The sequence below is a fragment of the Nothobranchius furzeri genome, chromosome 12 (genome assembly GCF_043380555.1).
Source record: "Nothobranchius furzeri strain GRZ-AD chromosome 12, NfurGRZ-RIMD1, whole genome shotgun sequence".
NCBI lineage: Eukaryota > Metazoa > Chordata > Actinopteri > Cyprinodontiformes > Nothobranchiidae > Nothobranchius > Nothobranchius furzeri.
The window spans coordinates 62,855,302-62,878,644 of record NC_091752.1 but is presented as its reverse complement, the minus strand read 5'-3'; the positions used below and the strand labels follow the sequence as shown (position 1 = coordinate 62,878,644).

The following is a 23,343-nucleotide window of genomic DNA, read 5'->3' as shown; positions in this document are numbered from 1 at the left end:
GGCCCGGTATCGAGCAGTCCACAAACATTAGCTGTGACAGGGAGTTTTGAATCTAAAATAAGTTTGAGTTCTGTTCAGAATCATAAATACTTTAGAACTAACTCAAAGCAGGCGTTTGAAGATCCTGTGAAGTAATGAGGCATCTCTGTTCTGTTTATGTTCTGCAGAGCTCAGACTCTCCTCGGGATTCGCACGGTGCCACCATGTCTCGCGTGGCCGAACAGCTCCTGCAAGCTGTGAGGAGCACCGACCCACACACCATGGCTTCCATGCTGTCCGAGCTGCGGTCCGATCCGCACATGGCACAGCGTCCCGGCCTGGATGCAGAAATCAAAGAAATTCTGAACTTGTTGGGGGGGGCGGCGTCTGATGGTGGGGCTCCGCAGAAAGCTGTGGATGACATTGATGATGAGGAAAAGTTCCTGTATGGAGACACTGAAGAGCCCAAACCTCAGCCAGAGCCAGTCCGGTACCACAGACTGGAGCTGTATGGAGACGTGACAGAGGATTCGCTGTATGTGGACCCCCCAACACAGAGAGCTGCTGTCGGTCAGATGTACAGCTGTCCTCAGCCTGGTGTACCTCATGTTCAGGTCCCACCCACTCTCAGTGAGGTGGACCTTTACATGACCCAGCCCAGCAGCAGTTCGGACCAAAACAGTACAGTTCAGGTATCAAACCCTTCCTGGCCACCAGGGACTGAGCCTCTTGAAGATAGCGAGCGCCAGGCACTGGAGGAGTACGAGAAGATCCAGGACCTGTTGAAGACCATTGGGCTGGACCTGGGTGTAGCTGAAATTGGCAAGATGGCTGCCAGGACCAAGGAGCGACTCCAGGGGAACAAGCCACCTCCAAAGACTCCGACACGTCAACGTAGGTATTCCTCTGACAGTTCAGGAGGCAGCCACCATAGCAGAGGCCGCAGGAGGCGGAGCCACAGCAGCAGTTCAAGCAGAAGCGACCGGAGTCGCAGCCGTGGGCGGAGTCACAAGAGGGGTGGCTGGAGCAGCGAGGACGACGACGGCAAGAACACAACTCCCCCCAAACCTCTCAAAGACAGAGGCACCAAGGAAGTAACAAGCGAATGGAGCGATGCACCCCCGCCTCAGGCCATTGACCCCGTCGTCATCCCCTCCCACCCAGGCATGCCGATCCCCACCTACCCTCCCCCACAGGTCCACAGTATGATGCCCCCCAATTTCCCCCCACCGGGGTATGGTCAGTACGGCAACTACATGTCCTATTTGCACCAGCAATGGCCCTCTATGTATCCACCTCCCAGCGTTGCCCCACCTCCCAGCGTTGCCCCACCTTCCAGTGTAGCCCCACCTCCCCACATGCTTCCACCCCCTCAGACCTGTGTTGGAGACTTCCCTCAAAGTGCACCTCACAAACCAGCTCCTGTAGCAAGGGCCAAAGGTGAGCTGATCCAGTAAAAACACACATGAGCCGTTAATGCAAAACACAATGGTACCTGATTGGTCAGCTGACTTGCAGGTGTTGTGGTCTAGCGTGTCCATGCGATGATGTGTGATTGTTGTGTATGCTCAGGTGTGGTGAGGAGCACTCCTCAGGATGAAGAGCAGCAGAGGAGCCACGACAGGAGAGTTTCTGATGAGCAGAACAACGAGAGCCAGAAACAAAAGGTGTCTGTTCTGGTCCGATCAGGGGACCTGCCTGACTAGGAGGCCTGTCCTGGTCCTGCTAATAGTCGACTATTCGAGTCATTTATAAACGTTTAACTTATTGCACCAGGATGCTTTAATATACCATCATTAGCTTCTAGTCAGAAGTGTGATCAGCTATGTGCCATCTAATCATAAAGACGATCGCTTATCAAACAACTTTAATTAACTTTGTAACCTGTTAATACAACTGTTCGTCAGATGGAGGTAGGCACCTAAAACCAAACATGACTTGTGTTCACAAGAGGCATGGTGGCAAGGTTGTAGTGCTTCATCTTCCAATCTTAACTCAGGAAATAGCACGGCTGGTCCGCCCCTCAGCAGTCGGGGACCATCGACAGCTCTGAGGGTCTGCTTTAGCGGAAAGTAGTGATGGTGAGATGGTTGACTCTTGATTCGAGGCACCGTGATGATTTATTAGCTCGATTGCGCCATCAAGTGGACAATTAAAGTAAAACTGTAAACCTTTAAACTGAAAAAATAATCGATTATGATGGCAATACATTCTTAATGATGTCTTAAACTGTCCTTTTTAATAAACTGTCTGGTCCAAAAGAGAAAGGAAACTAACAGGGCATAGGGTTTCCACAGCACAATGTGGGAATCAGCGGTGTTTGGTTCCCCTTTTATTATGAATCCGGCCCGAACCGGCGAGCCAGTTCCTGAATCGGTCACGTGGTACGGACTGCCAACGAGGCCTCAAACGTCACTGCTTACATAATCAACACAATCATCGATACGCGCTTAACAGAAAATCTTCCTGGATACCCGACACGCTTCGAAGCACCGACACGTCGAACCCATCACTACCATAAAGATAAAAGATATTAAAGTTGATCTATTTACCAGATTAATAATTCTGTTATATCAAATATAGGTTAAGATTTAATACAAAGAAAGTGTTTTCTGCTTTAAAATTATTAGCTTCAGTCAGTAACTTTTTTATTGTATCATAAATGTATTATTTGCTAAAGTTTATTTTATTTGTGTCCAGAGAGAAACAGAGACAAAGAAACACACACACACCTTAAAGGCGGTTTCATATTTCTTTTCCATCATGGTGGTGAAGTGGGATCAGCCTGGTAGGTAGTTGTCGTGGTAACCTGGGTTGAGCTGCTTGATCATCTCTCTGAAATCTTGATACTGACCATGGACAGGAGTCACGTGACCAACATGCTCACAATGGCCCCGAACAGGACGTTAGCTTGCTGAGGTGTGCACGTAACAAACTGGTCCATTGAAGAGGAGCACTTCTATTACCACTGTAACATAGCGGGATGAAATAAATCATCAGCATTTGTAATTAGAGCAAAAATACGTGGCGTACAAACGTGTTCTAAAGGTAATAAACTCACCACCACTACTGGTGTTGCTACAGCTACAAATACAAGTAACTCTGTTGATGTTAGCAGCTAACGAGATAAACCTACCGAGGCGACTATTTGATCTCCGCCGTGACGTGCTTTTTCTTAAGGTGCTCGTTAATGTCCGATATGCTCCCGTGAAAGGAGAGTTTCACTTTACAGAGTTTAGTCTACTGGCGGCTGCATCGTCCCTGAGTGGGTCTGGGTAGGGGCGCGGGGTGTGGGGACGGCCAGCCCCATGTGGGGATCTGGGTGGGACCTTGGAGATTGGGTCCTGAATTGTATGCTGCCGGGTAGAAGGCGAGAACATGCGGCAGTGCCTGGCCCAGGCTCAGGGGTCTCAGGTGGACCTTGGCTCCTCTGAAACAATAACAATTGTGTCCCATCATGGGGGAGGGGGATGTCCAGGAGGGGGAAGACCCAACCCTACCTGGATGTCTCATGTCTTACATATTCTGGAAGTTGTGCAAATGCAGGGATGGGAGTAGATATTCTGCTTGGGTGGTGCCCTCGGACTCCGTGGGGTTCTGCGATGCCGCTGCTTTGGGCCCTGGTGAGATGGGCTGGGGTCTCCATGCCCTGGGTGGCATTTTGGGAACAGAGGTGCCTATTGGAGCCAGTGGGGGAGCTGGCTCCCTGGAGGGCTTAGGCCAACCAGCCATTCCACACATTTTTCTCCTCCTGCTCCTTCACATCATCACACAAACATGCACATATGACCTTGGGGGGTGGGCAAGTCAGGGGGTGTGGGTATGGGTCCCATTTCCACATTCCTGTGGCAACCTGCCCCCCAATTTTATTTGCACCTTAAACACTTCCACCAACGACTTTCCACGCAAACACACACTTGGGGCCTTGGGAGTGAGCACTCTCAATGGCATTTGGCAAGGGGATCTTTCAGCCTCATCCCGAGTGCCGGTGCCCACTTCCAATTTTAAACTGCACTTAGACACAGAGCTGTGGGGAGAAGTGGGGTGGTTGCATCAGCTGGCATAGGCCAGACGATGCCTGCACTGCCCACTCACCACAGCCATGGAATACACCTCATCAACATGCACTAACACTGTATTGGAGCAGGCGGAGGAAGACTAGGGGTCTTAGCACACCTCTGTTGTCGCATGCCCAGCCCTAGAAAACACAAAGTTCTTTGGACTCATGCTGAGTTTTTATCCCTTTGATTCGTCCATAGAATCCACAAAGTCAAGAGGCCAAATAATGGCGGTCAGGCTGTAGCTGCAGAGATGTTGGTTCTGCTGGGTTCCAGAGGGCAGGTTGCTGACCCTTCCTGTGTGCTGTTCTGTTCAGGTTCTAGAGGAGCGGGAAAAGCTGAAGGAGGAAAGAGAGCTCAGGATGAAGAAAAAGGAGTATCTGATTAAAGAGCTGGAGCGACTCAGGAAGCAACAGGGTGAGTTCTGGCAGCTAATCTTCTGACTCGCCTTCATCCTTTGGTTCTGCCCCCAGGTGATCCAGAGTCCGAGTAGTGTTTTGCCACTTTTGGGTAGACATATATAGCAAAGGTTTGGGCAGCCTGGTTAACCTTCATGGTGTTCTTGTTGGTTGTTCCGATAAAACATTCCAGTTAAATGTATCATGTAGGAGACGCACAGTGATGTTTGAGAAGTGAAACAAAGTTGATAGGATTTACAGAAAGTGTGCATACATTTGAGCACTTTTGTCACTTTACTGATTCCAGAACCTTTAGAACAAATTATTGGGACTCAGAACTGGTTTTGACCGTCGTGCAGGATTGTTCATGTCACACCGTACGGTGCAAGGTCTTTGTGAGCCAGACTGTACGCCTCTCTCCTGCAGGACACGCTACGCCATGAGCGCACACCTGAAGGCATACGTAACTAAGCAGACCGCTAACCAAAACAAAGCTGAAAAGATAAAAACTCTTCCTTTTAGTGTCTGTTCATGGCCCAGCTCATCTTCCTCAGAGGAAGGATTGTGTTTAAAACCCTCGCTTTGGCTCCAGACTCCGGCTGCGGGTCTCCTTTTCCCGTCTTCCAGCTAAACGGCTGATCTGTCAGCTGGTCATTCATCCTTCTCCTCCATACATAAAAACCAGCTAAACTACAGAGAATTAACAACCCATCACAGATCGCTCCAGTGTCTAAAGTTAAGCCCGTGACAACGCATCATCAACGTCGTCATCATGGGCTCGACACACGGGAGGCGACATCGCCTCTCCTCCATTTTCAATGAGACATGCACGACAAAGCGATAATCGCGGGTCTCCCTCCTACCAAGCGAAACGCGAAAAACTTGCATTTGAAATGTTGTGCTCGTGCACGTGTCGTGCACAGGCAACCCAGCGACGCAATCCCAGAAAGTAGAAATATTTTCAACCTTTCATCGCCGTCGCTCGGACGAGGACCAATCAACGGAGGTTTCATTCACTGACCAATGAGCGGACAGGATGCTCCGTACATCTCCGAGCAAACATGGAGGAGAAGTTGATACTTGCTGTGACGGTTTTCCCAGAACTGTACAATATTTCTACCAAAGAATATAGTTATTCACAAAAAGGCCGCGGCATGGGAAATTGTTGGTGACTATTATCAGTATATGCCAGCGCCTTGCTTGCACAGGCCTGCTGCCAGGCTGGAAACAGACACCAGCCTCCACGACCATGGTCCCGTTCGCCGCCACAGCCGGCACCTCTTTGCCCTGCGCCTTCTGCACCAGAGCCGCGTAACTCTAGCAGCACCTTGTGAAACATCACATCTACCGCTTTTTAAACTCTGAACCGCTTAAATAACCTTAATTCCCTCCAACCTGACACAGCCAATCAAAACAACGGAAGATTCGATTTCGCCATGGAACAGAACGCGTCGGCGGCTTGGCCGCTGCCGCCGGTCGCTTTCCGTGTGTCAGGTAATAAAAGCGACGAATTTCGCTGATCGCGGTCGTTTGTCGCCTCCCGTGTGTCAAGCCCGTCATCCTTTTTCCCCACACTCGCTGTCTCTCGCGCAGCTTCCTCTGTCCCTCAGCAACACAACGCTACCGTGTTGAACCCATTATCGGCTGAATATGTAAGATTTTCACTAACAGCAAAGGGATCTCATGTTTTTTTTGTTTGATTTTTTATGTTCCAGGTAAGGGCTGAAACATTTTGATGGAATTGAGATTTTTCTAGGAGAAATAGCGATGTCAGTTCAATTCACGATTTTCCTCAAACCAAGGTTGAACAAGTTATTTACAATTTATTGATAAATCACACCATAGAAACACGTAAAGCTGTTAAATATCTCCCATTATTATCGTTTTTAACCCTGTTTTATTTTTAATGTGCTTGTGAAGCTTCTTGTGATTTTTATCGAGGCGCTTTATCGAAATATGATGTTCTTGTCCTCGTGGGCTTCAGATTTGAGCTTTTAGCGACCTCTGACCTTTATTAGTTTTTTTTTTATCGTGACATTAATTAGAAAAAAGAACCATGAATGTGACTCTTTGCTAAACATTTCCTACCATGAGGTGTACGCAGTCCCTCTGCTCAGAAAACAGTATTGATTGGAGTTATTATATTATTATTATGAAACACCAGAAAACATACGAATATAAGTCTAAATATGGTAATGACCTGTAGGTGTTATTGTGAGTGAACACCAATGTTACTGCTGCTTCCAGAGACGGGGGACTGATGGTGAAAGTGAAACTGGAGCTGCAGTGAGATGAGTTTGTTGGTCTCATAAACCACTGTTAGGGTCAAAATGTCCTATCTGGTGTTTTGGTTCTGCACAACTGTTACAGAATGCTGCTGCAGGTCGTGCAAACTTTCAGTCAGTAGTTTGTGGTTTTCAGGAAGTTTATTTTGCTTTGGCTGCTTAAGAGAGGAAGCAGGTCGGTCAATATGTCCGAAGATTTTATGTTTTCATCGGACAATATGAAAACCATCGGAAACACGTTGTTAATGTCAGACATGTTTTCACCAAGAAAAGAAGCTGCTCATTCAAGTCCACTTGGTGTTGTTAGGTTGGAGAATAAACCTCTCTCTCTCTCTCTCTGCACCCACGGTGATGAGAGATGAATCGAACATTCTTGGCAGAGACGGACGCTCACGTTCGATATCGGCTGTAGTAGCAGAGCTCTGTAAGGGGAAAAAAACGGCAAACTAATCATAAATGTGCAGCTCTGTCAGCTGGGCTCAGGTCCACTACCCATACCCTCTCACCCCGCGCCCTCTGCTGCCACCTTACCCCCGGAGAAAACCCGGGTCCTGAGTCAGTCGGGAGCGCTACCTCCAGCCAGAATCCAGACTCCGGTTGGTTAATAGGCTGTTATTTCTGCAAAAGGAGGATCTACTAAATATTAAGTTCATTTCTTTTTTGTGGTGCCCAAATGTATGCACCTGCCTGATTGTGTTTAAACTGTTATTGCACACTTTCTGTAAATCCTTCAGCTTTGTTTCACTTAACATCACCATCTGTCTCCTATATGATTTATTTAACTGAAGTTTTTATCGTAACAACCGACGATCGATACAGGAAAATCACGAAGATTATTAACAAGGCTGCTGCATATTTTATAGTTTCCACCGAAGTCTGCACGATCAGAGGCACAATGAAAGAGGGTTGTCCTCCCTGATGGATGGGAAGATGACACCATCAGGAGATGAAATAAAGGACCGCTCTGCTCAGCAGAACTCAGCTGGAGGCCATTCTGAGGAGTGTTGTGCTATAATGTGTTTTTGTGTTACCAGGCGAGCTGCTGAGGAAGAAGCGCAGGGAGAAGGATGGCCATAAGGACCCCCTGCTGCAGGAGATCAGCCACCTGCAGGAGGAGGTCATGACTCAGATCTCAAACCTCCGCAAGGAGCACGAGGCAGCTGAAAAGAAACGCAATGAGATTGAAAAGGTGGCCCTGATCCTTGGTCTGACCCCGTCTGATCGGCCCAGCAGACCCGTCAAGCAAGCTGATGTCCAGGACGACAATCCACCACCACCGAAGAAGAAACGAGATTTAGAGAGGAGCTCAGAGGAGCATGCGGCATCCTGCAGCTCATTAGTAAAGGTAAAACTTTTGCTGAGGAGCAGTTTATGGGTGTCAGAGAGCATAGCTAGGGTTCTACATCAGATCCACCTGGTTCTGGTCAGTCTAAACCACAAAAACAGGCAGATTACCTAGTTTATCTTTTGGTTTATTATCAGGATTAACGACAGATTTAATGAGACTACCACTCATTTATAAAATGTATTTGTTGAAGACTGGTTTATTTCTGGTTTGTCTTCTAAAAAGGATTTTTTCCCTACTTTACAGACTTTGCTACCTAGTTTAATAAGTCTGAATCCAGACCGTTACTAGTAGTATTATCTGCTTTTGAAAAGCCTGATTATTTTATTTCTAGTTTGTCAAATATTTGTTTGACATTTTTATGAATATTTTCCAGTTTAGCACTGGTTTACTGTTCATTAGGATTCATGTTTATTCCCAGTTTTATTTTAGTAAATCTTAGTTACTGGTGTAATAACAGGTTTGTTAACCAGTTTAGTTCATGAAATATTTAGTAATTACTAGATCTAACATTAGCTGGGTTTAAGCTCATTATCACTAGGTTTGTTAAAGATTAGAATAGTTATTATTCTCGTATGGTTTAGAAATGCGTTTATTGATTTATTAACTAATGACACGTTTTATTGTCTAGTTTGACAGGTTTTATAACCAGCAGCTTGGCCTCAGTTTGAAGATGTTTGCTGCTTTGTGTTTTGTGCTTTAATTAGGGGTGGGACTTTAATGCATTGATTATGAATAATTAATTAGGAAAAATTACACGTTAACAACATTTGCACATTTAATCATAGCTTGAATTATATAAAGGGGAAGCGTCGTCATTGCACAAATTCCGGGTACGCCGTTTTCTCTGATGCACACAACAAAGCAGCCTTACTCTGCTACTGAAATGGTAGATAAGTGCCTTGCTTGGACTGATGCGGTGTTTGGGAGAACATGTTGGCCTCTTCTCTTAACTTGTAAAAAGGGAAATTCCTGAAAACTACAGATTTTAGCGATGGTCTCTGATCTCACTGCTGCTGCTTGTTTTATTGCTCCGCACACCGGAAGATTTACAAAGTCTATGTAAGCTAAGTAATTATTTTGAGACAAGCAATCGTCTAAGCGTGGCGTGCGTTGGTATAATTCAGCAGCGAGGTATGTTGAAGCGGTCATGGGATCTAAAAGGGTGGATGTTTACATCAGGGGTAGCGGGGAACAAGGAAGATGCAATCAGACCGGGAAATGTCTGCAGCTGCACCCTTGTTAATGTGAAGGTGGGACTTCCCATGCAAGGAAGGTCTACTCACCTATTTATCGCTCAGGCTTCAGATCAGATTTCCTCCTAATTCCTAACGGTGTCTTCAGCTCCTTGTCTGGGTCTGACCCAACTTACTAAATTTAAGTTTTGTGCCTGTTGTAGTGTCGCTTTTAAGGATTTTTATTTACAGGTAACATATGTTTTTACTAGATTATGACTTATACAAATATTTGTAAAAACACCCAAATCTTACATAAAAGTTTGTCTGGAAAATTTCTTTCAGTCATTCAACTTGACTGAGAGACCATATCATCATAGGAATGCTTTACAGGTGTTTTCTGTTTGTAATTATACATTTTCAGGGTTTCCTCCAGCGCTTTATAAGCCTGGCGGCCCGCCAGGCTAAGTGTCATGCCCTGCCCCCCTCCCCAACCCTACCGTGTCCGCTGACACAAACGGCACAACGAAACTAGAGCCCTCCATCAGCTGATACTGGTGAGAAACAGCAACGCAATGTGTGCAACCCCACCCCCGCTTTAACAGAGGAGCGCTGCGGGACGGAGCGCGCAACCCCTCTAAGCTGTTGTCTCCATTCAAATTCAGTCCTTTCTGAACTTCGCTCCGAAGTCAGCAAATGGGGTAGATAAGGCCTCATGAGCTGTTTCGGCTCATGACCCAAACCATGTCAACACTGTGTCACCATGTTGGTCTACTGACACCTGCTGGATTATAAACATCACTGCAAGCAAACCTAATAGGAGACTGCCGACATCCGGTCCCGGTGGGCTATTGATCCAATTTGGGCCGGTCCCGTCCGCACCCCCCACCCCACCGCTCTGACCGCCGGTGAGTCGGCCAAATTCCCACATTACTCTCTGATGTCTCAGCATTGATGACATTCTTTTATTAATGTAAGTTAAGTTTAACAGATTTGACATTTAACCTGCAGAAAATAGTATGAATGATTTATAAGAAATCATATAGAAATGGGGAACGGGTCCTGACAGTTGTTTGTGCTTATGTGCCAAATATCAGTTCAGATTACCCACCCTTTTTGGAGTCCCTGGGATGAGTGCTAGATAGTGCTCCATCAGGGGACTCCATTGTCCTGCTGGGGGACTTCAATGCTCACGTGGGCAATGACCGCATGACCTGGAGGGGTGTGATTGGGAGGAACGGCCCGCCTGATCTGAGCTCGAGTGGTGTTTCGTTATTGGACTTCAGTGCAAGCCGCAGTTTGGCCATAACGAACACCATGTTCGAACATAAGGATGCCCATCGGTACACTTGGTACCAGGGCAGCCTAGGTCGCAGGTCAGTGATAGACTTTGTAGTTGTATAATCTGACCTGCGGCCGTATGTTTTGGACACCCGAGTGAAGAGAGGGGCGGAGCTGTCAACTGATCACCACCTGGTGGTGAGTTAGATCAGATGGCAGGGGAAGATGCCGCATAGACCTGGCAGACCCAAACGCATAGTGAGGGTCTGCTGGGAACGTTTGGCGGAAGAACCTGTCAAGACAGTCTTCAACTCCCACCTCCGGCAGAGCTTTGACCGCGTCCCGAGAGCAGTGGGGGACATCGACTCTGAGTGGGCCTTGTTCCACTCTGCGATTGTTGAGGCGGATTTTGCTAGCTGTGGTCGCAAGGTGGCCGGTGCCAGTCATGGTGGCAACCCCCGTACCCGCTGGTGGACACCAGAGGTTTGGGGAGCCGTCAGGCTGAAGGAGGCCTACGGGGCGTGGCTGGTCTGTGGGTCTCCGGAGGCAGCAGACGAGTACCGGGTAACAAAGCGGGGTGCAGCTGTGGCAGTTGCCAAGGTGAAATCTCGGGCGTGGGAGGACTTTGGTGAGGCCATGGAGAAAGACTATCGATCGGCGCCAAAGAGGTTCTGACAAACTGTCCGGTGCCTCAGGAGAGGGAGGCAGCAAGTCGCTCACACTGTTTACAGTGAGGATGGGGAGCTGCTGATGTCAAATGGGGCTATAATCGGGCGGTGGAAGGAATACTTTGAGGAGCTCCTCAATCCCACCTACGCACATTCCGAGGAGGAGCCAGAGCCGGGAGACCTGGGGATGGACTGTCCAATCTCTGGGGCAGAAGTTGCTGAGGTAGTCAAACAACTACACAGTGGCAGAGCCCCGGGGGCGGATGAGATTCGTCCTGGGTATCTCAAGGCTATGATTGTGGTAGGGCTGTCGTGGTTGACACATCTCTGCAACATTGCGTGGTCATCGGGGGCGGTTCCTGTGGAGTGGCAGACCTGGGTGGTGGTCCCCATCTTTAAGAAGGGTGACCGGAGGGTGTGTTCCAACTATGGGGGATCACACTCCTCAGCCTCCCTGGAAAAGTCTACTCCAAGGTACTGGAGAGGAGGGTCCGATCGATAGTCAAATCTCAGATTGAGGAGGAGCAATGTGGTTTTCGTCCTGGCCATAGAATGGTGGACCAGCTCTATACCCTTGCAAGGGTGATGGAGGGGGCATGGGAGTTTGCCCAACCAATCCACATGTGTTTTGTGGATTTGGAGAAGGCTTATGACCGTGTCCCCAGGGGCACCCTGTGGGGGGACGCTCCAGGAGTATGGGGTGGGTGGCTTTCTGTTAAGGGCCATTTAGTCCCTTTACCAGAGGAGCGTGAGTTTGGTCCGCATAGTTGGTAGTAAGTCGGACCTGTTCCCGGTGAGGGTTAGACTCCGCCAGGGCTGCCCTTTTCACTGGTTCTGTTCATAACCTTTATGGACAGAAATTCTAGGAGCAGCCGTGGTGTGGAGTGTGTCGAGTTTGGTGGCAGGAGAATCTCGTCTCTGCTTTTTGCGGATGACGTGGTCCTCCTAGCTTCATCCAGCTCTGACTTTCAGCTCTTACTGGGCAGGTTCATGGCCAAGTGTGAAGCGGCTGGGATGAGGATCAGCACCTCCAAATCTGAGACCATGGTTCTCGACCGGGAAAGGGTGGCTTGCCAACTCCGGGTCAGGAGAGAGGTCCTACCTCAAGTGGAGGAGTTTAAGTATCTCGGGGTCTTGTTCACGAGTGAGGGTAGGAGGGATTGGGAGATCGACAGGCGGATTGGTTCAGCGTCTGCAGTGATGCGGACGCTGAGCCGATCTGTCGTGGTGAAGAGGGAGCTGAGCCAGAAAGCCAGGCTCTCAATTTACCGGTCGATCTACGTCCCAATCCTCACCTATGGTCATGAGCTTTGGGTAATGACCGAAAGAACGAGATCGCGAATGCAAGTGGCCAAAATGAGTTTCATCCGTAGGGTGGCCGGGCTCAGTCTTAGAGATAGGGTGAGGAGCTTTGACATTCGGGAGGGACTCTGAGTAGAACCGCTGCTCCTCCGGATGGAAAGGAGTCAGTTGAAGTGGTTTGGGCATCTGGTCAGGATGCCTCCTGGACGCCTCCCTGGGGAGGTGTTTCGGGCATGTCCTGCCGGCAGGAGGCCCCCGGGTCGACCCAGGACACGTTGGAGAAGTTACGTTTCCAATCTGGTCCGGGAACGCCTTGGGGTCCTGCCGGAGGAACTGGTGGAGGTGGCCAGGGAGAGGATGGTCTGGAACTCCCTAGTTGGGTTATACGTTTTAGCGTTTTATTTTACTCCGATGCTGTCTTTGTTGTTGTGTTTGAGTCTTTGGCTCTCGTACAGCACTTTGGTTAGCTGCCATGCTATTTTAAATGTGCTTCATAAAACAACTGGTAAAGGTATGGTAATTGTCTGGTACATGATAGTAATCTGTAGCACACAAGTTTAAAATAGCGTCGTTCACTTAGCGAGACACCTATACGTTGCTGATTCTCCTGGCTCCACAGCTAATTCTCTCTGCTTTGGCCATCCCTCTAACTTGTCTCTGCTCTCTGGGTCATGCAGCAGGCTCATAGCTGTATGGTTGAGGTCCACCATAAGTATAATTAAACAGTTTCTTCTGTGTCAGAGCTGGCATTATCTGAAATTGCCCCCTGACGGTTGTGAGGCTCGTTGGATTTGCTGCCAATTTCTCTGAAACCCCTTATGGCAGAGAAATTAACATTTATCTCATTGGCAACAGCTCTGATAGACGTTCCTGCAGTCAGCATACCAACTTCACTCTCGCTCAAAGTTGTGACATCTATGGCATTGTGCTGTGTGATTAAGCTGCAAATTTCAGAGTAGCCTTTTATTGTGGACAGTCTAACCTCTTCTTCCCACCAGACCCAAAAATGCAGTGTAAACAAAATAGCGATTTTCACGAGTCCGCTTCCAACCATAGCAACCAATCGATAGCTGCAGCCCTAATGTAATAATGGCATCCTGATGCTTCTGGGACACATCCAAAACGTTGCACTTAGCTGCCAGTGGACAGGACTCTGTCCAGTAAAATGGCAGCTAATTGCCCCGTAGTATGTTTTGCTGCCATTTCATGCCACTTTCCTATCCGGTGGAATGAAGAGGTAAGGCATTCAAGTGCAAAATTTGTTAAGTCTAATCAGCACCTTGATATGCCGCATCTGTGAGGTGGGATGGACAGATTTAGACAGATTTGTAAAAATTAGCTTTGTTTCCATTACCAGAACTCCAGGATCATTTCTGGGACGGGGAAATTGACTGGGAGATACGATGTCCCAGTAATCTCAGCTTTATTGTCTCCATTCAAATTCAGCCCTTTGAGAACTTCCACAGACGTCAGCATATCGCGACCGCTTTTGCAGTGAGTGATGTCACTGATCAGTGCCAAAAAGCGTCCACAGTAACATTGATTTTAAAGCATTTATTCTATCTTTTGGGCCATTCCCATCTGTACCTGGTCGGCCCTGCCCGGATAGCTCCATTCAGCCCCAGCCTGGCCCGGTTGATTCCACACATTCTTGCTTAGGTATGCAAGGCATGCAGTCAGAAACATTTTCAGCAATTGAGCATGCCTTAAGCCCATGTGGGCTGATTCTACCCACCAATCAGAGGCTTGCTCTAATGGAAGGTGTGAATTTGCTGACTGATAAGCCGGCTTATCAGTCAGCAGTGGGTGTGTTGGCCCTGTTCAGCCCGAAGCAGACCACCTCAGAAAGAGGGCTGAAAAACAGTCTCGTTGCACCCTGAAAAAAGGCAGGCCACCAAGATATGTTTTGGGCCATTCCCATCTGTACCGGGTCGGCCCGGGCCGGGTAGCGTAGGTTGTTTACATATCTGGGTGGCCTGGTATTTTTCCGGGCCAACCAAGGCTCATTCTCAGCCCTCTTCTCGAGGGGGTCTGCTTCAGGCCAACCAGGGCCAACACACCCACTGCTGACAGCAAATTCACACCTTCCATTAGAGCAAGCCTCTGATTGGTGGGTAGAATCAGCCCACATGGGCTTAAGACAAGGATGTGTGGAATCAACCGGGCCAGGCTGGGGCCGACTGGGGCTACTCGGCCCGGGCCGACCCGGTACAGATGGGAATGGCCCATAAGTCTACCCTGGTGTTCCGGTAATGGAAATGCACCTAATATCTGAGACTAATGAGTCTTTTGTGTATGTAGAAAATGTTTCAGATGTTTGAGGTAAGCTCATGAAAATGAGAGCAAAAACAAAAGTGTTGTATTTTGCTAATGTTCAGCTGAGATTCTGTTGCTGCCCAAAGCTTGACTTTACATTTTATCTTGAATATTTCCACATTCCTTCAGAAACAGTCGTTATGTGGTTCTGATGAAATACTGTTTTCATTGTCCTTTCAACCAGACTCCAAAAAAACGTTTTAACGTTTTGAGTCCAGAGTTATTGAGGTGAGGTTCTGAGATGTTTGTGATTTTGTTGTAAATGTAGCTCATCAGTGTCAAAGGTACGTACTTCTGCTTGTTTGCAGCTTCAGTGAAAAACTCAAAAATTGTTTTAAATAGTTTTTAGCTCAAAGATAAAATAACACTCATCTGCAACTTGTTCCACCTGTTCAGAAACCTCAAATAACCTTGTTTCAAATAAAATTTACCGTGATGTTAAATGACATCTGCAAGCGTTAAAACTCGTTTGGGATAAATGGTAAAAACAGGAGTCAACACCTAAAACGTCATCTGAGGTATTTTTTCATTTGGTTTAGCTTTAGCGCACGGTTCTGGTTGGATCTGTGGGTTTTATTTATGGTTGAAGGGGGTCAGGCATTATTGTTGGACAACGATACTTGACATGAGTTTTGTCTCTGGTGTTGGATTGCAGTTGAAGGTAAGAAACTTTACTTTTGTGGAGCTGTTTGACATTTGGTGGCTGTTTGAGCCCAGACCATACTGGCTCCTTCTTGCTGTGGTGACTCTCCTCTATCTTTCTTTTATAGCCAACCTTGGTGGCTTTGACCCCGACTGCTCCAGACAAACAGCCCGTTACCGCACAGGCTCCTTCCCTGGCTCTGACCCCTGACCCCTTTGAATACTATGATGCTGGAAACCACTGGTGCAAGAGCTGTAATGTCACCTCGGGATCCATGTTTGATTTTTTCACACACTTACACAGCAAATCGCACCGAAAGGTTTGTTCATCTTGTACCTAATGAAATCTATTTTATGTGATTGAACTGAAAAATGCATTCATTCGAAGCATTTTATGTTTGCTTTAGTCAGCTATTGAGCAGTCCCACTTACGCCTTTCTTCTTGCCACAGACTCTGGATCCATACAACCGACCCTGGGCATCTGCACCAGCCAAAGTCTCCAAGAGCTCACTGGCAGAAGAGAAGCAAACCAAACCAGCCAAAGGTACTGAGACCTCACCATCACACACTGTGGCCAAGTGTCCATGATGTGACTAAAGATGTGTCTGAGCCACTAAATTTTGTTAGCCATCTTCTATTTCCAGGTGGATCTGAGATTGGATTTCTGCTGCACTTTGTCACTTAATGAAAACAGTGCTAATGAAGTGGAGCCACAGAAGAAGCTCATGTTTACATCTTTGATTTCAGTTCTGGTGTCTTTATTGTGTGATCCACAAAGATGCTGAGTCATTCCAACATGTTTCTATCAGTTACAGCTCTGAAATAACTTCACAGCAACTGGATTTCTGCTCTGTACATCCTGAACAAATACTTCTCTCTTAAAATCTCTTCTCCTAACAGGTTCTTGATTTTAACATCAGTCAGGTAAACAAGATTGGCATCTTGTTTTTCCCCATGTAAGGGTTTAAAATGTCCTACATTTGTGTTTTGCTGCAGGCTCAGAATTTCTGGTTCCTGTCCGTGGGTTCTACTGCCTTCTGTGTAAAGAGTTTTATGGAGACGCTATCTGCGCTGAAGATCACGTCATCACACACTCTCATAATGAGAAATACAAGGTATTAATCTGAGCGAATGAAGAGCTGCTTCATGTAAACAGATACTCGGCTGATTTACCTCCAACCCGACCTGAAGATTCCTCATTCCAACCTCCTGCGTCATTTCACAACCTCTGAAAAAAGCAGTTCAGGTCAGACTTCCTGTTCCACTTGTATGTGCTGTCATGGTAAAATAAAATCCACCGTTATTTGATTCTGAGTTTTTAAATATAATGTAAAGACAGAAGTTTCCAAATAAAAAAAAATACCCGAGATAAATTTCACATGACATAGAGTCAGGTCCATAAATATTGGGACATCAACACAATGCTAACATTTTTGGCCCTTATACACCACTACAATGGATATCAAATGAAATGAACAAGATGTGCTTTAACTGCAGACTGTCAGCTTTTATTTGAGGGTATTTACATCCAAATCAGGTGGTTTGCATATGTGCCTCCCACTTGTTAAGGGACCAAAAGTAATGGGACAGAATAAGAACCATAAATCAAACTTATACATGTCAATACTTGGTTGCAAATCCTTTGCAGTCAATTACAGCCTGAAGTCTGGAACACATACATCATCAGATGTTGGGTTTCATCCCTGGTGATGCTCTGCTAGGCCTCTACTGCAACAGTCTTCAGTTCCTGCTTGTTCCTGGGGCATTTTCCCTTCAGTTTTGTCTTCAGCAAGTGAAATGCATTCTTAATCGGATTCAGGTCAGGTGATTGACTTGGCCATTGCAAACCAGTCCACTTCTTTCCCTTCAAAAACTCTTTGGTTGCACTCTGGTACAAGTTGATCTTGGTCTCATCTGTCCATAGGACATTGTTCCAGAACTGTGAAGGCTTTTTTAGATGTCTTTTGGCAAACTTTAATCTGGCCTTCCAGTTTTTGGGGCTCACCAATGGTTTACATCTTGTAGTGAACCCTCTGTATTCACACTGGTGGAGTCTTCTCTTGATTGTTGACTTTGACACAGATAAACCTACCTCCTGGAGAGTGTTTTTAATCTGGCCAACTGTTGTGAAGGGTGTTTTCTTCACCAAGGAAAGGATTCTTCGGTCATCCACCACAGTTGTTTTCCGTGGTCTTCCGGGTCTTTTGCTGCTGCTGAGCTCACCGGTGTGTTCCTTCTTTTTGAGAATGTTCCAAACTTTTGTTTTGGCCACGCCTAATGTTTTGGCCATCTCTCTGATAGGGTTCTTTTGTATTTTCAGCCTAATGATGGCTTGCTTCACTGATAGTGACAGCTCTTTGGATCTCATCTTGACAGTTGACAGCAACAGATTCCAAATGCAAATAGCACACTTGAAGTGAACTCTGGACCTTTTATCTGCTCATTGTAATTGGGATAATGAGGGAAAAACACACACCTGGCCATGGAACAGCTGAGAACCCTATTGTCCCATTACTTTTGGTCCCTTAACAAGTGGGAGTCACATATGAAAACTGTTGTAATTCCTACACCGTTCACCTGATTTGGATGTAAATACCCTCAAATAAAAGCTGACAGTCTGCAGTTAAAGCACATCTTGTTCGTTTCATTTGATATCCACTGTGGTGGTGTATAGAGCCAAAAATGTTAGCATTGTGTCGATGTCCCAAGATTTATGGACCTGACTGTATAACACTGTTATCAGAGTGGAGATGTTTACCCATATTGCACTGCTGCACAAACAGCAGATTCCAGCTGTCTGCAAGGTAATGGAGGGCTGTTAGTTTGGTCTGATTCTACAGGACTTACGGAGTCCACCGGAAAGTCCTTTGGATAACAACGCATAGAGTTTAATGACCATATGTCTCACAGCTGAAGCTTGGACTTAGCTGGGTCATAAAATAAGACTATGATCCAAACTTAGCAGCAAAACAGCTAAAATGTAGCATAAAGTAGTTTTAGTGAAATAACTTGCGATGTGTTTGATTTGTTGTTCGTCTGAAGTTACATGGATCTCATTTCTAAACCTGTTAAAAACCAGATGAGTTTTAGTATGTATTAATGCGCAAACCCTTAGAAAATTAGTATTTTTGTTCATCTATAGTTATGATCTTACTGGTTTAAGTAGTGGAATGTAAGTTACTTTTGATCATCATTCTTTTTCTCTTTCTTTTTTGACACATCCTCTACCAGAAACAAATGTATGAAAATCCGTTATACGAGCAAAGGAGGAACCTGGACCGCCAAGCGGGTCTGGCTTCAGAGGCAAGTGGAAAGAAACGAAAACACGAGGAGGGCAGCGATAGCAAAGAGAGAGAAGAGAAAACTAAACACAAAAAGGAGAAAAGGGACAAGGAAAAGAAGAAGGAAGAGGATGCTGTCTTACCTAATAATGAAAAATATAAAGTTAAAAAGGAGGAAGAGGAGGATAAGCCAAAGCTGGGAAAGAAAGAGCAAGATTTAAAAAAATGCCAGGAACCAGAGAAGTCTTACATCAAGAAAGATGAAGATGAAAAGTATAAATACAGCAAAAAAGATGACAAATACCGCAGTAACCGAGATGAGGAAGACAGAATCAGCCGTTACAGAAACAGCAACAGAGATGAATATCAGTACAATTACCACCGGGATGGAAGTGATCGATATGAAGAACGAGCAAAATATGGCTCAAAGGATGATGACAAATACAAGCAGGAAAAATATTCTGAGGTAAGATCAAAATTCAACAGAGACCAAGATGAAGGTAAACCTAAGACGGAAAGGGGGATAGATAAACCAACAGGTGAACCAGAGGTCAGCAAGTCTGGACCCCCACCAAAACCCTATGAGCTGCCTAAAATCTTATGTGGACCCAGTCCGGCCATGAGGGCAAAGCTCCGTAAGCAAAGCCTGGAATCTGGGAAGTCCCCAGCCACATCTGCATCATTTGGGAGATTCACTTGGAAAAAGAAAGAAAACCAGCTGGCAAAAGAAGCACAGAAAGTGGCAGCAGAGTTCATAAAGGAAGATGAAATGGCTGCAAATGAGCAGGCCTCCATGGCAGAGGATTCTTTTGCAAAGTCGATGGCTTTTGCGAAAGGCATTGCCCAGAAGCTGGCAGGTGAACAACCTATGGCTCCACCTTGGATCACCGCTAATCGAGGACGTATCCGTCCAAATCTGCCTCCACCAACTACACAGCTGAGGAGAACAGCCATGGCAGGAAAACCTGCATCACTAAGTACATTCCTCAACATAAGACCCCAGAGTACCTGTATTCCTGGGCCTCCTTCCGGCTCCACCATCAGGCCTCCAAATGTCCACACACCAACATCCCAAACTAGTCCTGGGACTTCATTTCCTACACCTGGAATATTTAACCCACAGCCTGCACCAACATTGACAAAGTCTGAGCCATTTGGTCCTAAACTGCCACCATCAATGACTAAACCTGAAATACAAGCTGTTAATTCTGCTCAATCAAGAGTTAAATCAGAGCCAACTGAAATAAAAGTTGCCTCATCCAAAGCTAAAGAGGAGCCCACAGGTTCTAAACCTGGTGTAGTCGAATCTAAACTGCCACCGTTTCAGGTAAGTAGTGCTCCACCAGTTTCTGAAGCTTCTACAGTGAAATCAAAGCCAACACCTGATGCAAAGTTTGGTCCAGCAGAAGAAAGATCTTCTGAAGTTGTCCCAGAACCACCTGCTCCAACAAAAAATGCACCAGTAGAACCAGCTGTAATCAAGATTGTGTCTGATGTGGCAGCTCCTGGTGTCCCAGAGAGTGAGCAGACTTGCACTGTCTTTGTCAAACCGCCACCATTCAGGAGCAAGATGGAAGGACCTCACAAATCTGAAAAAGTCAAGAGCAACCTGGCTGCAGCCAAAGCCCAAGATTTATTTGGAATATTTTACAGTAGTGGTGGCCAGCAAGGCCCCTCCTCTTTCTGTAGACCAGAAACAGATGATAAAAGTCTGTTTGCTGTTCCACAGGCACCTCAGCCACAGTCCAAAACAAAATCGCTGTCCTCTTTTCAAACCCAGTCACAGCCCCAAGACGAACAACAATCCTCTAATCCAACTCTACCGCAGCTGCAAGACAAACCACAATTCTCTAATCCACCTCAACTACAGCCGAAAGACAAACCACAATTCTCTAATCCACCTCAACTACAGCCGAAAGACGAACCACAATCCTCTAATCCAACCCAACTACAGCCGAAAGACAAACCACAGTCCTCTAATCCAACTCAACCACAGCCCCATGATAAACCACAGTCCTCTGATCCAACTCAACCACAACCCCATGATAAACCACAATCCTCTAATCCAACCCAACTACAGTCCCATGACAAACCACAATCCTCTAATCCAACCCAACTACAGCTGAAAGACAAACCACAATCCTCTAGTCCAACCCAACCACAGCCCCAAGACAAACCACAGTCCTCTGATCCAACTCAACCACAACCCCATGATAAACCACAATCCTCTAATCCAACCCAACTACAGCCCCAAGACAAACCACAATCCTCTAATCCAACCCAGCCACAGCCCCAAGACAAACCACAATGCTCTAATCCAACCCAGCCACAGCCCCAAGACAAACCACAATGCTCTAATCCAACCCAACTACAGTCTCAAGACAAACTACAATCCTCTAATCCAACCGAACCACAGTCCCAAGACAAACCACAATCCTCTAATCCAACCCAACCACAGCCCCAAGACAAACCACAATCCTCTAATCCAACTCAACCACAGCCCGAAGACAAACCACAATCCTCTAATCCAACCCAACCACAGCCCCAAGACAAACCACAATCCTCTAATCCAACTCAACCACAGCCCGAAGACAAACCACAATCCTCTAATCCAACTCAACCACAGCCCGAAGACAAACCACAATCCTCTAATCCAACTCAACCACAGCCCGAAGTCAAACCACATTCCTCTAATCCAACTCAACCACAGCCCCATGATAAACCACAATCCCCTAATCCAACCCAACCACAGCCCCATGACAAACCACAATCCTCTAATCCAACCCAGCTACAGCCTCAAGACAAACCACAATCCTCTAGTCCAACCCAACTACAGCCCCATGACAAACCACAATCCTCTAATCCAACTCAACCACAGCCCCATGATAAACCACAATCCCCTAATCCAACCCAACCACAGCCCCATGACAAACCACAATCCTCTAATCCAACCCAGCTACAGCCTCAAGACAAACCACAATCCCCTAGTCCAACCCAACTACAGCCCCATGACAAACCACAATCCTCTAATCCAACCCAGCTACAGCCTCAAGACAAACTACAATCCTCTAGTCCAACCCAACCACAGCCCGAAGACAAACCACAATCCTCTAATCCAACCCAGCTACAGCCTCAAGACAAACTACAATCCTCTAGTCCAACCCAACCACAGCCCGAAGACAAACCACAATCCTCTAATCCAACTCAACCACAGCCCGAAGACGAACCACAATCCTCTAATCCAACTCAACCACAGCCCGAAGACAAACCACAGTCCTCTGATCCAACCCAACTACAGCCTCAAGACAAACTACAATCCTCTAATCCAACCCAACAACTGCCCCAAGACAAACCACAATGCAAAACTGAAGATCCACCCCTCGATAAAACTCGGAGTGAATTAAACCCTCCTGCAGAACCCCACAATCAGCTTCTGTCTCTTACCGACATCCAGCCGCCAGCTAAGGTTCAAATATCTCCACAGCTTGACTCAAATAACTATACACCAAGCCCCCAAACCCAGACTGAATCAGACATTCAGATCATTTCTGTTTGGTCCATTCAGCCTACCACAGCTTCAGTAGCAGAGGGGGTGCCAACGACCCAGTCAACTCCTCCACATTATGATCAGCCCTTCAACACTTTGTCTGAATGCCATATTAACTCACAGATCAAGTCATCCAACGTGGGGCACACAGATAAACCCCAGACAGAGAATGATTGTTTCAAAGCAGAGTCTCAGTCAGAATTCCAGTTACATCAAGACACACTGTCTCAACTACAAATGGCACCAGAACCACAGCCTAAACCCAAACCAAGTCCCAAATCCAGAGGAAAGTCGGCACAAGTGAAAAAAACCCCTCCTGCTTCTGCACCTAGTCGCCAAACCCGCTCTCAGACCAGGTATCAGACACGTCAACAACAGCATCAGAGTCCGTCAGAACCAGACCTGGCTAACACAGAAAGTTTGGAGTCTTCTGATCCAGAATCTCAGGCACAGTTGAAGGCTGAGACAACTGACAAAGATGATCCTTCAGAGGGGGAAACCACCCCCGAAACCTTGGGCCTCCCCTTTGACATGACCTCCACAGAGTTTACTTATAATTTTGAGTAGAAAATTACTGTAAAGTATGATGGAAGTAAATAAGAGTAGCTTGTCACAAAATCATTCTGATTGTCATACAAGTCAGCTATTCATAGGATAGAAGGTAGCCAGACGTATCGAGCAAAGGAGACTCGGACTCTTAAGAGCAGTTGTGTACAGTTCATATGAATCCTCTTTTTTTCTTAAGTTCTCCATTTACACAAGTGTAATGGCCCCAACTGGCTTTCAAGCATAAGTTCAGATGTGTAAATCAGTTGTTGTAATGTTTTTCTTCTAGAGGGACCTGGAAAATGTTGACGTTTCAGTGCTATTGAGCTTCATTTAAACACAAATTCAGATCCCCCCCCCCCCCGCTGAAGGTCTGCTCACTGTAGGATTTTCTTTACCAAGTTTAAATACATGATTGTTATTTTTATGTTTAATGTCTGAAATTTTTTTGGTTATTCCTTAATGATTCTTGTCCTTTAATATTTGTTTCAGTAGTTTTAAATAAAAGTTGATAAGGAA

The 23,343-nt window shown here is 46.5% G+C and overlaps 1 protein-coding gene across 1 annotated transcript in view; it reads left to right on the top strand.

Annotated features, from left to right (window-relative positions):
* Nucleotides 1–23,343, top strand: part of znf318 (zinc finger protein 318) — a 25,935-nt gene extending 2,592 nt beyond the window's left edge. The window contains exons 4-11 of the mRNA XM_015945487.3: nucleotides 168–1,419; nucleotides 1,552–1,646; nucleotides 4,355–4,454; nucleotides 7,755–8,065; nucleotides 15,578–15,769; nucleotides 15,901–15,994; nucleotides 16,447–16,565; nucleotides 18,682–23,343. Of these exons, the coding sequence (XP_015800973.3) occupies nucleotides 168–1,419; nucleotides 1,552–1,646; nucleotides 4,355–4,454; nucleotides 7,755–8,065; nucleotides 15,578–15,769; nucleotides 15,901–15,994; nucleotides 16,447–16,565; nucleotides 18,682–22,845 (6,327 nt within the window). The 3' untranslated portion in view covers nucleotides 22,846–23,343. The remainder of the gene's footprint in view (nucleotides 1–167; nucleotides 1,420–1,551; nucleotides 1,647–4,354; nucleotides 4,455–7,754; nucleotides 8,066–15,577; nucleotides 15,770–15,900; nucleotides 15,995–16,446; nucleotides 16,566–18,681) is intronic.